The sequence below is a fragment of the Oreochromis aureus genome, linkage group 5, assembly GCF_013358895.1.
Source record: "Oreochromis aureus strain Israel breed Guangdong linkage group 5, ZZ_aureus, whole genome shotgun sequence".
In the NCBI taxonomy this organism is placed as follows: Eukaryota; Metazoa; Chordata; class Actinopteri; order Cichliformes; family Cichlidae; genus Oreochromis; species Oreochromis aureus.
The window spans coordinates 18,301,507-18,319,702 of NC_052946.1; the positions used below are offsets into that span (position 1 = coordinate 18,301,507).

The 18,196-nt window shown below is 41.0% G+C and overlaps 1 protein-coding gene across 2 annotated transcripts; it reads left to right on the forward strand.

Moving 5' to 3' along the window:
• Nucleotides 1-758: 758 nt before the first annotated feature.
• LOC120440246 (receptor tyrosine-protein kinase erbB-3-like) lies at nucleotides 759-11,855 on the forward strand. Of its 2 annotated transcripts, none has more exons than XM_039612329.1 (17): nucleotides 759-1,105; nucleotides 3,595-3,752; nucleotides 4,122-4,308; nucleotides 4,724-4,849; nucleotides 5,536-5,601; nucleotides 5,839-5,957; nucleotides 6,070-6,211; nucleotides 6,411-6,527; nucleotides 6,634-6,757; nucleotides 6,866-6,939; nucleotides 7,079-7,169; nucleotides 7,306-7,323; nucleotides 8,232-8,443; nucleotides 8,537-8,669; nucleotides 10,686-10,779; nucleotides 10,953-11,109; nucleotides 11,193-11,855. In XM_039612329.1, exons 1-16 carry the CDS (start codon nucleotides 1,018-1,020, stop codon nucleotides 11,052-11,054), a joined length of 1,851 nt encoding a protein of 616 aa, XP_039468263.1. In that variant the 5' UTR covers nucleotides 759-1,017; the 3' UTR covers nucleotides 11,055-11,109; nucleotides 11,193-11,855. The 2 variants fall into 2 exon arrangements, with proteins under 2 accessions (XP_039468263.1, XP_039468264.1); XM_039612330.1 differs by having other exon boundaries at nucleotides 6,414-6,527.
• The last annotated feature ends 6,341 nt before the right edge of the window (nucleotides 11,856-18,196 follow it).

Sequence of the window (18,196 nt, forward strand, 5' to 3'; positions counted from 1 at the left end):
CTGTAATAATAAAGCTATTTACACGCGCAGGAAAACAAGACAGATAAATGAGGGCTGAATTTTACATGATGATTTAACGAATGATAAAAACAACAACACAGACTTGTTTGCCTGAATAATGTTGGGGGATTTACTCACTCAAAGTCTAACTACATTTAATCATTTCACAAATTATGATAACAGCAGATACATGCACACACGATCAACAAAAAACGTTGTCTTCATGAAATATTCATCACATATTGACAAACAGCAGGAAGAAAATGGCCCAGAACCAGTGCAGCCATGCAAACAGCAGTTTTTAATGCACTCACATGGCAGAAATGCATGGCACAGCTTTGCAATGTCATCCTCCCACATAAGAGCTGGAAGGTGTTGTTTTTACTGATATAATATCTTACTCTTTATGTTACTATTGTGGCATACTTTTGTTACTATTTTATTGTCATTTAATTCACACCAATATTATTATTACTGAACTGTAGACAACAGAACTGTGGATCAATCGGCCTCACTTACAGAGAGGGGAACTGTTTTGTGAAGGCAACACGCGTTTTTAACACGGTTTCCAACTGGACATAGGAGCAAAGGTGTGAACGCATTTTTCAAGTTGTTTTCGATGTTTCTGCTGGCTTTCTTTTATGCTATTGTGTGTTGCACGTTTGGCTCCCGCCCACAAAAATCAGTGCCAGAGGAAAACAGCCGCTCCCGCTACTGATTGGCTCCGCGGTGCGCTCCAATCACCGCGATGTAGTGACTCTTCTCCACACAAACCCGAGCGGTCAACTCATAACGTTGTTACAAATGTAGAGAAAACACAAACAGGTTTTGTTTGGTTTTGTTTTTTCTAATTGGATGCACTCCTTCTGTTCGTGAGGACTAGAACAAGGTGAAGCAGAGGATTAAGAAAACGACAGCAACGAGGGGATTTGGGACGATACAAGGACACATTTCTTCTCTATAAATACGATGGTGATGTTTGTTTGATTCGAGGCCAGCCTGAAGATTTGAATAAGAATGACGGTCCTTGTGAAGAAGGTGCAGCAGTTGCTCTCCATCCTGCTGCCGTGTGTACTCCAGCTCTGCTGCGCTCAGACTCAAGGAGGTGGGCATAAACACCCGCACACACATATTCACACACGTTTGTTTTTATCATCACCCTGGGAGAGGGACGATGAATACAGTGGCGGTCCTAGGCTTTTTGGAGCTCCCTCTGCCCCCAAAAAAAAAACCCAGCAAACGACTAACAAACAGCCATCATAATTCATAATACAATGAGAATAGGGCAAATCAACAATTGATGCTAACTAATTAATATTGTGCTGAACACAGTCCAAAAGATTCAGTAAGCTACATCAGTGTCTACTGTTTACTATCAAAGCCAAGTGGCTCACAAACGTAAACAGAAGTTTTCACTATCCCTACTAATTAATGTTATCTTGTTGTATCCCTGTTGTGGCCAGTGCTATCCTCTATGCTGTTGCATGCTGGGGCACCAGGTTGAGGGTCACAGATGCCAACAGACTAAATAAACTGATCCACAAGGCCAGTAATGTTGTGGGGATGGAGCTGGACTCCATTAGGGTGGTGTCTGAGAGGCAGATGTTGTCCAAGATACGGATAATACCTCCCACCCATTCCATGACGTCCTGGCTACTCACAGGAGCACGCTCAGTGAGAGACTGAGTTTACCAAAAAGCACCACTGAACGACATGAAATCAATCCTGCCCATGGCCATCTCCCTGTACAACTCCTCCATCTAATACACTGTGAACCCTGCAGTAGTTACACCCTTTTTATACACGCTCTTTTCTACTCTGTAATGTTCTTGTCAATTTTTTTGATATTTATTTATAATCACCGCTGTTAATCCTTGATATTTATAACTGAGTGATCTGTATTTATTAGTGCGATTTCTTAAATGTGTAAAATCTGTAACATAATTATTGTTTGGAGTTTAGTCTGTTACTGTTACTATTTTTACAATTTCTTCTTGGACCAGCTGTAACCCACATAATTTCCTTAGGGATTAATAAAGTGTTCTGATTCTGATTCTGATTGTTTCAGGATGACCTGCTGTTATCCAATGACACATCTGCTTACCTGTATCTTTTGCTCGTTTCTCCTCCTCTTCTTTTCTCTTTTTTCTAAACTGAGCACCTGATGGCTTTGAACTTTTCTTGTCCATCTTCCATTGGTATTAATTTTGCACTCCAGTATGAACACCCATCCCCTAACCCAAGGTTCACCACAACATAACCTATAGACCTACACCTTAGTTCACAGATTTGCTTTGTCAAGGGTTTATTTCTGGGATTTCACACAACCCAGGATTCAAATCATGAATACATAATGGGGTTGGACATTACAACATTATGAATGAAATGTGCTCTATTTGGAAGCAACCGGCCCCCTCCCCTGTCGACAGGTTGTGTGAGACTTTAAATCATCAAACTGTAAATTATAAATTTTAAATTGTTATTGATCCCTTTACCCCTAGTCCGAAAGTGTATATTTATTTTCTTAATCTTCTTATATTTATTGTTTGTTTACTTGCACTGCTGTAACTGGGGCCTCGTCGTCTCGTCTCTCTATATACTGGACTGTATAAAGCGGAGATGACAATAAAGTTTACTTTGACTTCAGCACAGCAGCAACCAGGCGCACCGAGGGCTTTCGCGCTCACTTGCAAATTATAAGTCTGTATCATAAAGTCTGGTGTTTTCGTGTTTGTTGGTTTGTTTTTATTTTGTTTTATTTTGCGAGTTGGTTATTAGATGCCGCTCCAGCCAGCCAGAGAATCCCCCGTCGCCCCGCCCTCTCCTCCCTGTGCCGCAAGCAGCAGGCGCACCTCGCAAACGGAGGGCGCCCTTACTCCCAGCAAATGGGTGATAGAAAACCGATCGGTGCCTATGACATCCCCAAAATGTGCTGGCATGATGTTTTTTTGTCTTTTCTTTTCTTTTTTTTCCTTTTTTTTTGTTTTTGTTTTTTTTTTGCCAATGCCCGTGATGCTGCCCCCACCACGATGCCGCCCTGGGCAACTGCCCATGTCACCCTTATCAAAAACCCCTACTTTCTGTGGGGGCTTTTTATAGTTTAAAAACGGCTCTTAAACTTGCAAGTTGATCTTTTAAAATCAAGCCAGAAAAATGTGAACAGATGCATAGATATAGATATCCAAGTAACCAAGTAGCTGTGTGGTGTCTGTTTGTCAAACTGAAGGCCTCCACTTTCTTTTCTGATAGGAGCCAGTTTGGTCTATCTGAAGGTAGTGGCACGCAGCGCTGGCACTACTGTTTCATAAGTCAGTTTTTTGGGATTATTTTAAGACTCCACAGCCACACAAACAGCCACATTTCTAAATATGTTTCTTTAATTGACAGAACATCTCTCTGCATTGCTAACGTGAATGGAAATTATTTTTAGTTCATCAATTAAACTGTTGAAACTGAACATGATAAACTAGGTAACGCAGTGTGCTGAAGGTTGTGGAAAATGACCTGCTGTATACTGACGTGGATAGCCTTTTAAAAATCAGATGATTAATGAATTCACTTTTTTAAAAATCTAACAACCTTTGCTTTTCGCAGTGACCGTTTGTGATGGCACCAAGAACTTTCTGAGCACGACTGGAAATTCAGAGATCCAGTACAACTTGATGAAGACGAGGTACAATAACTGCGACATTGTGATGGGCAACCTCGAGATCACCATGATGGACCACACCAGAGACTTGAGCTTTCTGGAGGTGAGGTTGCAAACATTACGAACAACAAGCCAAGAGAGAGTTAGATTACCGTTATTCCTTTCACTACAAATGTGTCACTGACAAGACGAGTAAGGATGTGAATCAACCATTTTCATTCACCCAGGAGAACACAGAAAGTCAAAACATGTTGTGTTTGATCGCTCTCTGTAATGGATTTTGTCTCAAATCCAGAATGAGCTCATTTATGCCCCCACTCCTATTGTGCTAGTCATGCCACTGGAGTCACAGTGACTAACTCAGTAAGCAAACACGCCCCTGCTGATTTGTGACCCTGATAACAATTTGATTGACCAGAAGAATTGACAAACTACATTTTTCTCTTCCTTGTTCTTTTTTTTTGCCTCGCAGTCTATCAAGGAGGTGACAGGGTACATCCTTTTTGCTGTCAATGAGTTCAGCCGCCTCCCACTGGACCACCTGCGCATCATCAGAGGCAGCACACTGTATGAGGACCAGTATGCCTTGGCTGTCATGGCCAACTATCAGAGGGATGGAGAGCATGGCCTTCAAGAACTGGGCCTGACTCACCTCACAGGTACACAGAGAGTCACTCATTGATGTATAGAGTGTGTTTAACATGTGGGAGGCTGGATTGGAGCAGATAAGAGGTCAAGTTGGATGTGGTACTCTTACTGTTGGAGCTCCCGCACCTACACAGTTGAGCCACACCTTTAGAATACCGGTTGTTGAAACGCAGCAGTGTGTGTGTTTGTGCCCGTGTGTGTGTTTGTGCCCGTGTGTGGTTGTGTGTGCAGGAGTGATGTGAAGTCCCTGGAATGTACCATGTGTTCAACCGCTCAACTGCCAGTGTAACATGAGCTCCAGCACATGATACGTTTGCTGTGTAGTAAACAGAGAATGGCAGAGTTTGATAGGATGAGTCACAGGCCTGTTCAGGCTTGCTTTCCTAATTGTACTGCCCCATTTACACCTATGTGTACCTTCTACAGAGATCTTCAGGGGAGGAGTGAAGATCATCCAGAATAAGTATCTGAGCTACGCCCCGCAGGTGAACTGGCTGGACATAGTGAAGGATGAAACAGCCCAAATTATGATAAAGGACAATGGGCCTGAAAGTGAGTGCACAGGGTTGTAACTACACACATAGATATATCTGCATCTTGTTTTTGGGAGCCAGAAGTGAATCAGTTTGAGCCCACAGGTTGGAATCTTAAGCCAATACTAGCAAGCTCAATGTTAATGTGCATCCATAGACTAATGCATTGCATCACCCAGACACAAATACTTGCTAATTGTACTAACATACAAATAAAATAGCAGAATTTCACTCCACAAATTGATGCAATTAACCACACAGAAACCACCCCAAAAAAACCCTAAAGGTGACACCTAGCAGGCACATGGTGGTCTAGAAGCCCCTGATCTCAAACTTCAAAGCCTTAAAACAATTTAAACATGTGAGTCATTTAAAAAAAAGCACAAAAGGCCAAATTAGTTCTAAAGACAGAAACCACCTTTTGTTTAAGCCTGTAAACATGTTTACGCTGGCGAAACATTTTAATATGAACGTCTTATTGGGGTTAACTCGCACTTGGATTCACCCTCAACTGGCCATTAGAGGAACTGCAGGCTTCATTTTTCAGTGCTGCAAGTTGCATCTTGTAACTTGTGAGGTTTCATTTTTTGCTTCTGCTGAACTTTGGATTAAAAACAATAACAAAATCTGAACTTTTCCTTTAATTTAAGACTTTTGTTCTGATTTTGCGTTAAAATGCAGAAACTAATAAAGTTTTTATCTCAGAGCCTTGTCACAATGCCTGTGGAGACGTGCCATGCTGGGGCCCAGGAAATGACACATGCCAGATCTGTGAGTGATATCAAACACCTTTATCTTTAATGTCTTTATTTTCCAAGCACTGGTTACCTTGTGATGCCTTTGAGATGTCTCACACATGAGTCATGGCTGCTGCCAGAGTTGTTCATTTACATCTTTTATTGCACATTGTTAATAATATACGTAACTTCAAAGTTAAAAGTTTAATATGCATCTACGGTACAGTTTTAGTTTCACGCCAGATTTTTACAAGCCTCGACTCTCTTACAGTGACAAAGAGCGTGTGCGCCCCTCAGTGTAGTGGCCGCTGCTTTGGTAGAAACCCGAGCGAGTGCTGCCACGTTGAGTGTGCTGGAGGTTGCACTGGGCCCAAGGATACAGACTGCTTTGTGAGTCCAAACCTTCCACAGGCTTTAATGATAACATATTTTCACATGTTGCAGTACAGAAAACGCAGATGTAAAAATAAAATGTTCCTCTGTTATAAATTGCATTTTGCAGGCCTGCAGGAACTTCAACAACTCGGGCTCCTGCGTGCCTCAGTGCCCACAGACTGTGATCTACAACAAGCTTACATACAGAATGGAGCCCAACCCCAATGCCAAGTACCAGTACGGCTCTATTTGTGTGACCCAATGCCCCAGTGAGTCCCACACATGACAATATTCACATAAACTCAGAGTTTATACATAGTTTCTTCCTATAAGAGTGCTGTTTTTATATATTTTTAATCATTGTTATAACTGAGCTGTTCAGCTTTCTTCACAGTGTTTACTGAAGGCTTAACGCAGTCGCTGACAATCATTTATGAATTTATTCTTATGTGTTCTCTGTTTTTTTAGTAGAAAACTTTGTGGTGGATGGCAGTTCATGTGTGAGCAACTGCCCATCTAATAAAATGGAAGTGGAGAAAAATGGTGTGAAAACATGTGAGCCCTGCAAAGGCCTCTGCCCTAAAGGTATTTCATGCAGATCGAACTACTACTAGTTCAAGCTCTCTACAGATACCTTACAGCTTTACTGTTATTAACTGTTTCCTTCTTATCTTTTGGGGTTTTTTCCCAGTTTGCCATGGCACAAGCTGGACTGATTCAAACAGGGAAACGGTCGATGCTCGCAACATAGAAAGTTTCATAAACTGCACTAAGATCCAGGGAAGTCTTAACTTCCTGGTGACGGGAATAGAAGGGTAAAAAAAATCTTTCTTTCATAAAACGCAGCAAAGATTTAAATTGTAATATTTGACGTTTTTGCAACATGGTTTTTCCTTTTACTTATTTATTTCATTTTTGCTCAGTGATCCCTTCAACAGCGTACCACCCCTTGATCCAGAAAAACTGAAAATCTTCAACACGGTGGAGGAGATTACAGGTGTGTGTATGTGTGTGTGTGGAGAGAGTTGTGCTTCTTTTTTTTAGACTGTCACTTAAATTGCTTTGATCTCTTTATGTTATTTAATGCCATTTGCAGTCTGGTTGAGGCTTCTGAAAAACAATCTCTCTGTTTTCAGACTTCCTCAATATCCAGTCGTGGCCTGCAAGCATGTCTGACCTGTCAGTCTTCTCCAACCTCCAAACAATTCGGGGAAGAAAACGTTACAAGTGAGAAACTGCTTTTTTGCTTTTGTCTTTTCTGCATTGTTATGCAGACAGAGTATTTGCTGGAATATAAATGTAATTTTGTTTTTTATTTTCTTTGTTATTTCTAATTGTTATCCTATCTTGTTATCCTGTTTAGAGGAGTGATTAGTAAAAGGTACAGTAAAGATTTCACATGCTCACATCTCTCTATCTCCTCTTAGAGCCTACGAATGTTCTGTCCGAATCAGTGGTGTTGGTATTTTTCACTATGATTTTTTCAGGGATAATTCAGCACTGGGGTTGTTTGGTTAAGCTGGCCGTGGGCACAACTTTTTAAAGCTGGGAGAGGCAGCATGGTTTTGACATCAATTTGACAAAGAAAAAGCTTTTCAGGCTGGTCTCAAGCTTCAGTAAATGAAAGGAAAGCAAGATGGGGTATATCAGAGTACTTTTACCTGGGTTTAAATCCCGTCTGAAACCAAAAGCACTAAAGCATTAAAAACAAACCTGTTCAGCCTTCTCAGCTTTAATGAGTTCACATATAACTAAAGAATTTACCAAAGTAGATTCTACAAAATTGATACCGCAGTATCAGTTTTGTTGTAGTATTTCCATGCACCATACTACATGGTGCATGGAAATACTGAATATTAAACACGAATATGTTTGTTGGCTGTTTGTCTTTGTAAGTACACGGGTTATGCAATTTGAAAAACATGACATTCAGACACTTAATCACTGAATTCATATTGTGTCTAAAAGGTATCAAAATGAATAGATGGTGATAAACCTCTTGAAGAAAACACACTGTGAAAGATTATATTACATCATTAAATGTGATCAGGAAGAACAACAAGAAACACAAAGTGCCACACTGCTGGATTTATGCAAATACGGCTAAAGTGCATGCTTAATTGTGTTTGTAAACCTTAAAAAATAATGTCTGATATCATGTTCTTGAAAATTGCTAAACCTAAAAGAAATATGGCTTTCAATGTTCACTTTGATTTTGTGGTATTTTAAACAAAATTGGAACATTTTCATCCACTTTCTGACCTTTATTTACTTCCTGCTGTTCTACAGGAGCTATGCACTCCTGGTGGTTAAGATCAATTCTCTGACCTCGCTGGGGTTGCGCTCGCTGCAAAACATAAATAATGGTGCCGTGTACATTAAAGGAAACAAGAATCTCTGCTATCATGATACTGTCAACTGGACACGGCTCTTAGGCTCCCGTCCACAGAAACATTCAAAGCTCTTAGCCATCACCAACAACCAAAAGAAGGATGAATGTGGTGAGTGGGGGCGGACCATTTAAAACTTGCAAGACGTGATTGTGAACAATGGCTGTGCTCATAACATCGTTTCTGTTTTGGTTGCGTCCTTAGTTAAAGAAAATCATGTGTGTCACCCGCTGTGCTCCTCTGATGGCTGCTGGGGTCCGGGCCCAGACCAGTGTGTCAGCTGTAAGAAATACAGCAGGGGAGGAACCTGTGTACCAGACTGCATGTTCTTAACTGGGTCAGTATTCACAAAATGACGTATAAAGCGCTTATTAATATAAAGCTTTAACGGTGTAACATGTATGCAGGTTGTTAGAGAGTGAATGACAAGAAGGAGTGGTGTTAAAGAAACAAGCAGTGATTTAGAGAATTTATATTTTCTGATAGTTTCAAAAAGAATTTACATTTTAAAGCACAAATACGCGCACCCTGTTCGAAGTGCCACATTGCTGGATTATATGCAAATACAGATAAAGTACATGCTTAATCGTATCCACCGTGCTCTCTGTGCACAGATCAGCAGGGGAGACAAATCGAGTAACTGAATCAAATGCATTGCCGCCCACTTCTAGTGGGTTATGAGCAATGTTCCCTCTAAACTGCGCGCGTGCGCAATTGCGCACTGCTGGCACGGTCTCTGCGCACAGAAAATCTGCATTGCGCACAAAAAAAAAAATCTAACCTGAATTGAAATTAAAATTAAAACTTTAACAATTCTGTTTTGCCGTGTTAGTCAGTAAGTGACTGGCTGCTCCCGTATGGGATTAGAACGATGCCACCTTATCCCATAGTCCAGCCAATAATGCGATTCACATTCGTATATACGCAGCCAATCAACGTCATCGACAGGCTATGACAGCGTCCTTATGTGCCGACACCGGTGTTTTAGCTAGCAAAGCAGTGTGGCTGATGTCGAGTGAAGCCACTTAATGACAACGTATGACCAAGAGATGTTAGCAGGGCAGACGGAACAATTGACGGAAAAAGTGTGGACTTTATACCAGTTTTTAAATTGTGTTGATAGGCCATGTAAAACCAGAGTTATGATAAAAATATATGCAATTTTTGGTTTTCTTCCTGAATACTATCGTTGTTTATGTTTACTGCGGGAAGAAACGGTAAAAACGGCGTTTTATAAGGAAACCGCTCAAAAGCACTCTCCGCTTGTGAGCCAAAACACCCCCAAAACACCCCACCCTTTCCTATTGGTGGAAAATGTACCGTGTCGACCAATCAAAAAATGATATTGCAACATGGCATTTAGTTGTTTAGGGAGGTGGGAAGTTTTAGGAGTGACGGTGGTGTTTTGAGATGTGAGAGGTTTGCGACGTTTAGCGCAAATCTTGTGTAGTTAGTGTGTAGTGTAGTCAATAGTTTTGGTTTGTGTGTGTCAGAACAATGAAGCGACTGCTGAATGTTACAGGTGTTACAGGAGTGATACATCTCCTGTTGTCAGGCCTGCAGGTATCAGGCTGTTGTTCTCCTTTATCTCATAGTGGACAGAAATTTAATTTGTGTGGCATCAAATTTGATGCAGAACACCTGATTGTTCTGTAAATAGTTTGAAATGTTTATTTTTAAAAAACGCCCTGGCTGCATTTTTAGGTAAACAGCTGCAAAAAACTTGTTTGCATAACTCAGTTACTTTTTTGAAGAAGTAACTATATAATTAATTGCCCAACATTGGTCATTATATGGTGTATTTTGCAGACAGAGAGTTACAGGACTCTCTCTCAGACCACAGACTCATACTCATAATACAAGTCAGAGCTTTATAAAAAAAAAAGAAAAAAAAAAGAAATAAAGTTTGTTTTCAAAATTGGAGTTCAAGTTATTTTTTACTTCCAATAGTGTTAACATACTACACAGGCCTATGGCTAGATTATTTTTACATTTTCATTGTAAGTGGGCTAAAGTAGTTAATTAAAAGTAGTCTAACATAAATGTAAATGCTGTAATTTGATTATTTTAATAAACCATGTAACTTGGATGGATTCGATGCTGGCGTGACCACAGTGCACACGTCTGCTGTTGCTCACAGTGGTCCAAGGGATCGCTCAGGGAGTCTGTGTGTTCGCTCAGACACATGAAAAATTAGAGGGAACATTGGTTATAAGTGAAGACTAAGAGGGATTACTGTGTATAGGTCTATACATTGTTAAGGAAAATCCTGAGCATTGGCCCTAAGATGTGACTAATGTCTGCTGTAAGTCTTTGAACTTGAATAGAAACTGGGTTTATGCCTTGATTGCAGGAAGCAGAGGGAGTTTGCTACTAAGTCAGGGGAGTGTCTGCCCTGTCACCCTGAGTGTAAGGTCCAGGAAGGGAAGGAGACGTGCACAGGCCCGGTATGTTTGACTTAAAACTTCTAGAAGGAAAAAAAGAAGAAGAAAAGAACTGGCATAGGGCTTCTGCTGCCACCTAGCGGCCTTACAAAAAATGGCTGTACACCATAATACCACTCACCTTCAACTCTTGCAAAAACCTTTCTGCTTTTATTCATCCCTTTTTTTGTCTGCAGGGAGCAAATAAATGTCTAGCTTGTGCCAGCCTGAAGGATGGCCCACACTGTGTCTCCATGTGTCCTGAGGGTGTTAGGGAGGCAGGAGGGAACCATCTTTAAATATCCAGACAAGCGGGGGCAACTGTAAACCTTGCCACAACAACTGTATCTAGAGGTAAGTACAAGCGGAATGATGTAGTTAGACACACGCGATTTGCTTCTTTAAACTGAACTTTAAACTGTACGTTGATGTTGTAGTTTGCAGAAATTCACAAACCACCAACTTTCCGAACAGCAGATGGGATTGCGGCGTCGCCACTGATACCAGCAGAATCTGCAGATTTCTGTCAATGAAACGATTCCTTTGTGCCATACATGGGTACTGCTGCCACTCATACACCAGTCATAGTGCAACACGCTGTGCATCCGCCCTACCAACTTATCAGCACGTATCCAGCATCTGCCGTAACCATGAGTTAGATCCTTTGGTTTTTGTGGCCTTATATTCCCATTGATTTCCTCTCACCGGGTTTGGTTTCATATTTACCAGTAAAGAATGATTTATTCCTTTATGCCCTCTAACGGCAGGTTTCGCACCACAGCTCACTATGGTAAGGCAAAGATTTCGTCGTATAATGTCTTCTTTTGATTTTTGCCCGTATACTTGATTCATATTTGGTGGTAGATTTCTTCAGTTCTCTTTAGGGTTTAAAGAAACTTTGATGTAGACTGTATCTGTGAAACAATCAGTGCAGAGAAAAAAATGATTCTGATGATTCATTCTGTATCGTTATAGTTACACAAGTAGATTTAAAAAAATGTTGAAGACCATGTTTCAATGCTGAATGCATGGAGACATCTGTATGTGATGTAAGAAACCAAAATCCTGCTGTATTATGAATAAACCCATTTTCTGAATGATTTGTCTCATCAGCTGGGAGCGGGTCTTACTGATAGGCTTCATTGCCACATACGTACATCTTCTTCTTCTTCTGTTGGCTGATTTCACAGCAGCTGCTCTGCCTGCATTTCAACCAGGCATTTTCCTTTGTCACACCAGCTCTTCTCCACATCCATGAATCTTTGCTGTCTTTGTTTTGCTGTCATCCTCTCCCCCTTCCTCTTCACCCTCTACACCACAGACTTCAGCCACTGCACAGAGACCTGCCATCTTCAGAAGTTTTCTGATGACTCTGCAGTGGTTGGATGCATCAGCAGGGATGATGAGACAGAGTACCGGGCTGTGGTCGACTCCTTTGTCATGTGGTGTGAGCAGAATCATCTTCAGCTCAACGTAGCAAAGACCAAGGAATTGATCGTGGACTTCAGGAAGACCAGGAAACACTTGACCCCTGTTTCAATCCAGGGGTTCAATATTGACATTGTGGAGAACCATAAATACCTCGGAGTATACATTGACAATAAACTGAACTGGGCTAAAAACACCACAGCACTTTACAGGAAGGGCCAGAGTCATCTCTATTTTTTGAGGCGACTGAGGTCCTTCAACATCTGCCAGACAATGCTAAGGATTTTCTACGAGTCTGTTGTGGCCAGTGCGATCCTCTATGCCGTTGCATGCTGGGGGAGCAGGCTGAGGGTCGCAGATGCCAACAGACTCAATAAACTGATCCGTAAGGCCAGTAATGTTGTGGGAATGGAGCTGGACTTCCTTAAGGTGGTGTCTGAGAGGCGGATGTTGTCCAAAATAAAGACAATGTTGGATTATACCTCCCACCCACTCCATGACATGCTGGTCGGTCACAGGAGCACGTTCAGTGAGAGACTGAGATGACCAAAAAGCACCACTGAACGACACAGGAAATCATTCCTGCCTGTGGCCATCTCTCTGTACGGCTCATCCACTTAACACACTGTATACTGCAATAGCTACACCCTTTTTGCACACGCTCTTCTTTCTTATTCAGCTATTTATCAATAAGTGACTTATATGTATATATATATATATGCATGTATATATTGTATATATTGTGTCTATTTCTTACTTAGTGTATTGTCTGTCTTTGTTACTGTTTATACTGGAGCCCTGTAACCAAAATAATTTCCCCTAGGGATCAATAAAGCATTCTGATTCTGATTCTGATTCTGATTTTCTTCCCTGGCAGCTTCACAGTCAACATCCTTTGTCCAGTACATCCACAATCCCCGTCTCTGACTTTGTTTCCAGACTGCTCAACCTGAGCTCTGATGTTCTCATTTCCAATCCTGTCCATTATGGTCACTCCTAGTAAAAATCTTATCTCATCTTCAGCTCCGCCTTCAGTTCTTTTCTCAGTATCACCGTCTGTAAACCATACATGGCAGCAGGTATCACTACCACCTTGTAAACTACTTTCTCTCTTGCTGCTATTCTTCTGTCACAAATCACCCCTGACACTCGTCTCCAGCCTACTCCACCCTGCCTGCACTCTCTTCTCATTCTGCACTCACCTGTCTTGTGCACTGTCCATTATCTTGGATTGTTGACCACAGGTATTTCAACTCCTCCACCTCACGACACTTCACTGTTACACCTGCCTCTGTGTCCACATGAGACAAATGTCTTTGTTGGCGTCATTTCTAGTTATTCAATCTTTTATTTTGAAAAGCCTCAAAAGGTCGTCTCGCTCGGCTCTGCATCGTACAGAGTTCGATACAGCAAGTCAGTTAAGTGTACAGAGCTGTGTGCATGAAGAATCTAAGAAGAGAAGAAATAAGCTTCCATGGATAAAGTTTTGGACTATGATATGCTGCCAAGCTACAAGTCGTGCCAAAATTTAACAATTGCAGTACTCAACTTCTTACAAATAAGTCAGTGACAGTGTTGTGGTCTTAAGAAAGATGACGTTCACTACGAAAGCCTCAGCTTTGTGTCATAGACCATTTGTTTCATGAATACTTGTTGAATAAGAAGTTGTGTAAAAGGAGCAGAGAGCCCAGGGCACAAAGCTGGAGTAGCGGGACTGGCCACAAGAGGGCACAAAAGTACACCGAAAGAGGTTTGGAAGAACAGCTTGGCAGGCACATAAACGCAAGAAAGTCCAAGCTGTCACAATTAACTTTGAAAATAAATAAAATTAGCGGACTAATGAAAGAGAATGAACGCCTTGACATTGCTGATGAACATTTAAGTAACTTTCAAAGCTACATGAAGAATTCTTATGGGCAAATGATGATGCACTGTCGCTGTTGCCAGAAGATGAAAGGAATGTGGACCAGATGCTCTGGTTCAATCAAAAAAAAAGGAGCAGTTCAGTGCGTTTATGACTGAAGTTGAAAAATGGATCATCGTAGGAAGACACCAGCATCAAGATGACGTGAGCCCAGATGACAGCGTGTCAGTGACTGCTAGACCAACTGCAAAGAAATCAGGTACCAGCGTTGGAAGAAGCTCAGTTAGTAGCCGTTCATCGAGGTCGTCCAGAGTTTCCACGGTATCAACTGTACGGTAGAAAGAGGAAGCAGAGCAGCGCGCTCTGCTCGCACGAGCCGCATCCTTGGACATTGAAGAATGTAAGTTAAAGGCAAGGAGAGAACAGCTTGAGATTGAGACAGCTATTGCTGCTTCTACAGGCAAAATAAAAGTGTTAGAGGACTGTGAATATGAGAGCTGTAAAAATGATGTGGAACAGTGTGAATCAGCTGCTAAACAGTTCAGCTTCCAAGAGCCAAAGGTACACGGTGAACATGATGGGCAGTCAAAGGTAAATGGTCACAAGAAGATGACTTACACCAAGCTGATGCCAGTATTATTCCAATAAATCTATGTGAAGTCATGTTGAAACAAAATGATATCACTGAGATGTTAGTCAAACAACATAGACTGTCACTCAAAGAGACATTCCCATCTTTAGTGGTGATCCACTTGAGTTCATACCATTTATAAGAGCCTTTGACCATACAATTCATGACAAAACTGACAGTGACAGTGACAGGTTATATTACCTTGAACGGTTCACCAGAGGGGAACCCAGAGATTTGGTAAGAAGTTGTCAGCACATGAATCCTCAACAAGGCTACAGTGAGGCAAGGAAGTTGCTGTTTTGTCATTATGGTAATGAACTGAGAATTGCAACTTTTTGGCATAAACAGTAGTAAGTAAGTAAGTGCATTCATTTCCTCTAAATCAGACTATTGCTACTCTATATACACATGCTTGAGCCAGCAAGAGCTACTTAGACTAATGCTTGTCAAGTGTGCTGCAGCTGGGGTCCTCAGAAGTAGATGTATATGCATAACTCATACATCATGAAATACATTAAATATTTCCTAAATCGGCAATGAAAGGGGAAATATACTGTCATGTGAAAAAGGAAGTACAAAAACAAAGTGCACCTCATGAGTCCACCGCTTGTAGAGCCACTTTCAGCAGCCATAAGTTGAAATAACTGTTTTCTGTAATCAGGGTCTCGTTTTGTCGTAGAGGAATTTCAGCCCACTCTTCTTTTTTTTTTTTAATTTAAATTAAAATTTTCAGTCCATGCACAGCTCCCTTATTTTCAGGCATTCTGTTGTAGATTTATTGCTGTCCTTGGAATCATTCTCCTGTTGTGTGATTTACATGTTAGACAGCCTCACTGGACTAAAATACTTTGGTACACAGAGTTCATGAAGTTCATGGTGGACTCAATGACTGCAAAGTCTCCAGGTCCTGTGGCTGCAAAACAAGCCCAAATCATCACCCCTCCACCACTGTGCTTGACACTTGGTATGAGGTGTTTGTGCGGATCCTCTGTGGGTTTTGCCAAACAGAGCATTGTGTATTATGCCCAAACATCTTCACTTCAAAGGGGTGTTGTTTGAGAAGTCTTGTGGTTTATTTAGATGCAACTTGATGCTAACCTGAACCCTGCTGCCATGTTCTTTATCCTAGCAACCTTTCCAAACAACCCCTCAGCCTGTTTCTAACTGTAGTTTCATGAATTTTAATATCTAACATGCTAGCTGAGTCTTGTAGAGTTTGAGACGTAGCTCATGGGTTCCTTGCACAGTCTTACCTTTCTGAACTTTTAACTATTCCTAAATAGATCTTAAAGGTCAGCTGATCAGTTGCTTCTGGTTGCTCAAGGAAGCAGAGTAAAGCACAAGAGGAGACCATTTAAATGTGACTGCGTTTAGACACTTTTCTTTTTGTTGTATTTCTTGTTCGTCTATTCTTCTGTATTTTCCTGCTCTAGTTTATTCCGTATAAGTTTACAGCACTTTGGTCAACCTGTGTTGGTTTTAAATGTGCTTATAAATAAACTGACTCAACTTGACTTGTCCGAACATTGCACAGTCTGACCTTGGGTTGAATTTGCTGCCAAACCTCCTGCTTTTACAAGATGTGATTACACTGGCCAATAATCAAGAGTGTCTGATTGCTCTTATTTCCTACAGAAGAGTCCTGTGAAGCCTTTCTTTTTCACATGACACATGAGGGAGTAAAGAGATTTAAATGTTTAACAGACCAGGTTTGATTGAATTCGACAGTTTAGCAAAAGGAAGATAAAGACAAATATCAACATATGGAAAAAGTGAATATTTAGGAGCTGAACTTTTTAGTGGTGTGTATGAAACAGTTTAATGCACTTTTTCATGGTTTGCATCAGGTGCAGAGTCCATTTACTTTCACTACTCTCAGCTTTACCCTGAAGCACCAACATACTTCAGTAACGCTTCAACGGTTTTCTGTGAGGTTTTTCTTTGGTAAAACAGCCTGAGAGCAGAGTGTTAAATTGAGCATCAGGTTCCATTAAAGATGTTAAAGTCTTTTAATGTTTCTCTGAACTTCTGTTCCTAAGCAGCCAGCTTCTGTGAGGAGAAAAAGGAAAGAAATGCTTTTGATAATGATTCCTGTCATTGGTAAAACATTAACCATTTGTTTTTGAGTTTCCTTCTTACCTTTAGGCAGGGGGGGAGAGAGAGAGATTATACATATAAAGAAAAAGCAAACTTACATCAATCAGATTTATGCAATCAGTGAAACAGAGTTTGTGTGTCAGTCTTTGTTTTCCACTGAAGTTATTTTGTATGGCCGTGTGTGCGTGACATGAACTGGAGGTTCAGGCAGAGCCAGTTTCCACAGAGCTGTTCAGCTCGCTCGTCCACTGTAACTGGCAGACGATGTTTGCGTGAAGATAAACAAGATGACAACAGATATGTTTTTCTTACAAAACTTCACATTAGGTTGGTTTAAACGTGCAGTTCGACTTACTCCGCTGTACCCAAACTATTCAAGAACTGCCTTTGTTATACAACCAATTAACAAACATTGCCAGCAGTCCCAAGTACAACTGTAAAATCACGCAGGAGCAATGATATGATGCAGCAATAAAAAAAGCAATCGTACATTTTCAGACTTTGAGGAGATCAAAGTCCTGTTATCAAGAAAGCAGATGTAAGAAACATGCCATCAGATCATATGTGGAACATGCAAAGAAGCAGAGAAAAAACTGAAGAGATCAATCTAAGCGTTTGTTGTTGTTTTCTGCAGCAAAGGACAATAATGGGAGGGAGTGACTTGCATGCGCTGACTGTAATAATAAAGCTATTTACACGCGCAGGAAAACAAGACAGATAAATGAGGGCTGAATTTTACATGATGATTTAACGAATGATAAAAACAACAACACAGACTTGTTTGCCTGAATGATGTTGGGGAAAACTCAAAGTCTAACTACATTTAATCATTTCACAAATTATGATAACAGCAGATACACGCACACACTATCAACAAAAAACGCTGTCTTCATGAAATATTCATCACATGTTGACAAACAGCAGGAAGAAAATGGCCCAGAACCAGTGCAGCCATGCAAACAGCAGTTTTTAATGCACTCACATGGCAGAAATACATGGCACAGCTTTGCAATGTCATCCTCCCACATAAGAGCTGGAAGGTGTTGTTTTTACTGATATAATATCTTACTCTTTATGTTACTATTGTGGCATACTTTTGTTACTATTTTATTGTCATTTAATTCACACCAATGTTATTATTACTAAACTGTAGAAAACAGAACTGTGGATCAATCGGACTCACTTACAGAGAGGGGAACTGTTTTGTGAAGGCAACACGCGTTTTTAACACGGTTTCCAACTGGACATAGGAGCAAAGGTGTGAACGCATTTTTCAAGTTGTTTTCGATGTTTCTGCTGGCTTTCTTTTATGCTATTGTGTGTTGCACGTTTGGCTCCCGCCCACAAAAATCAGTGCCAGAGGAAAACAGCCGCTCCCGCTACTGATTGGCTCCGCGGTGCGCTCCAATCACCGCGATGTA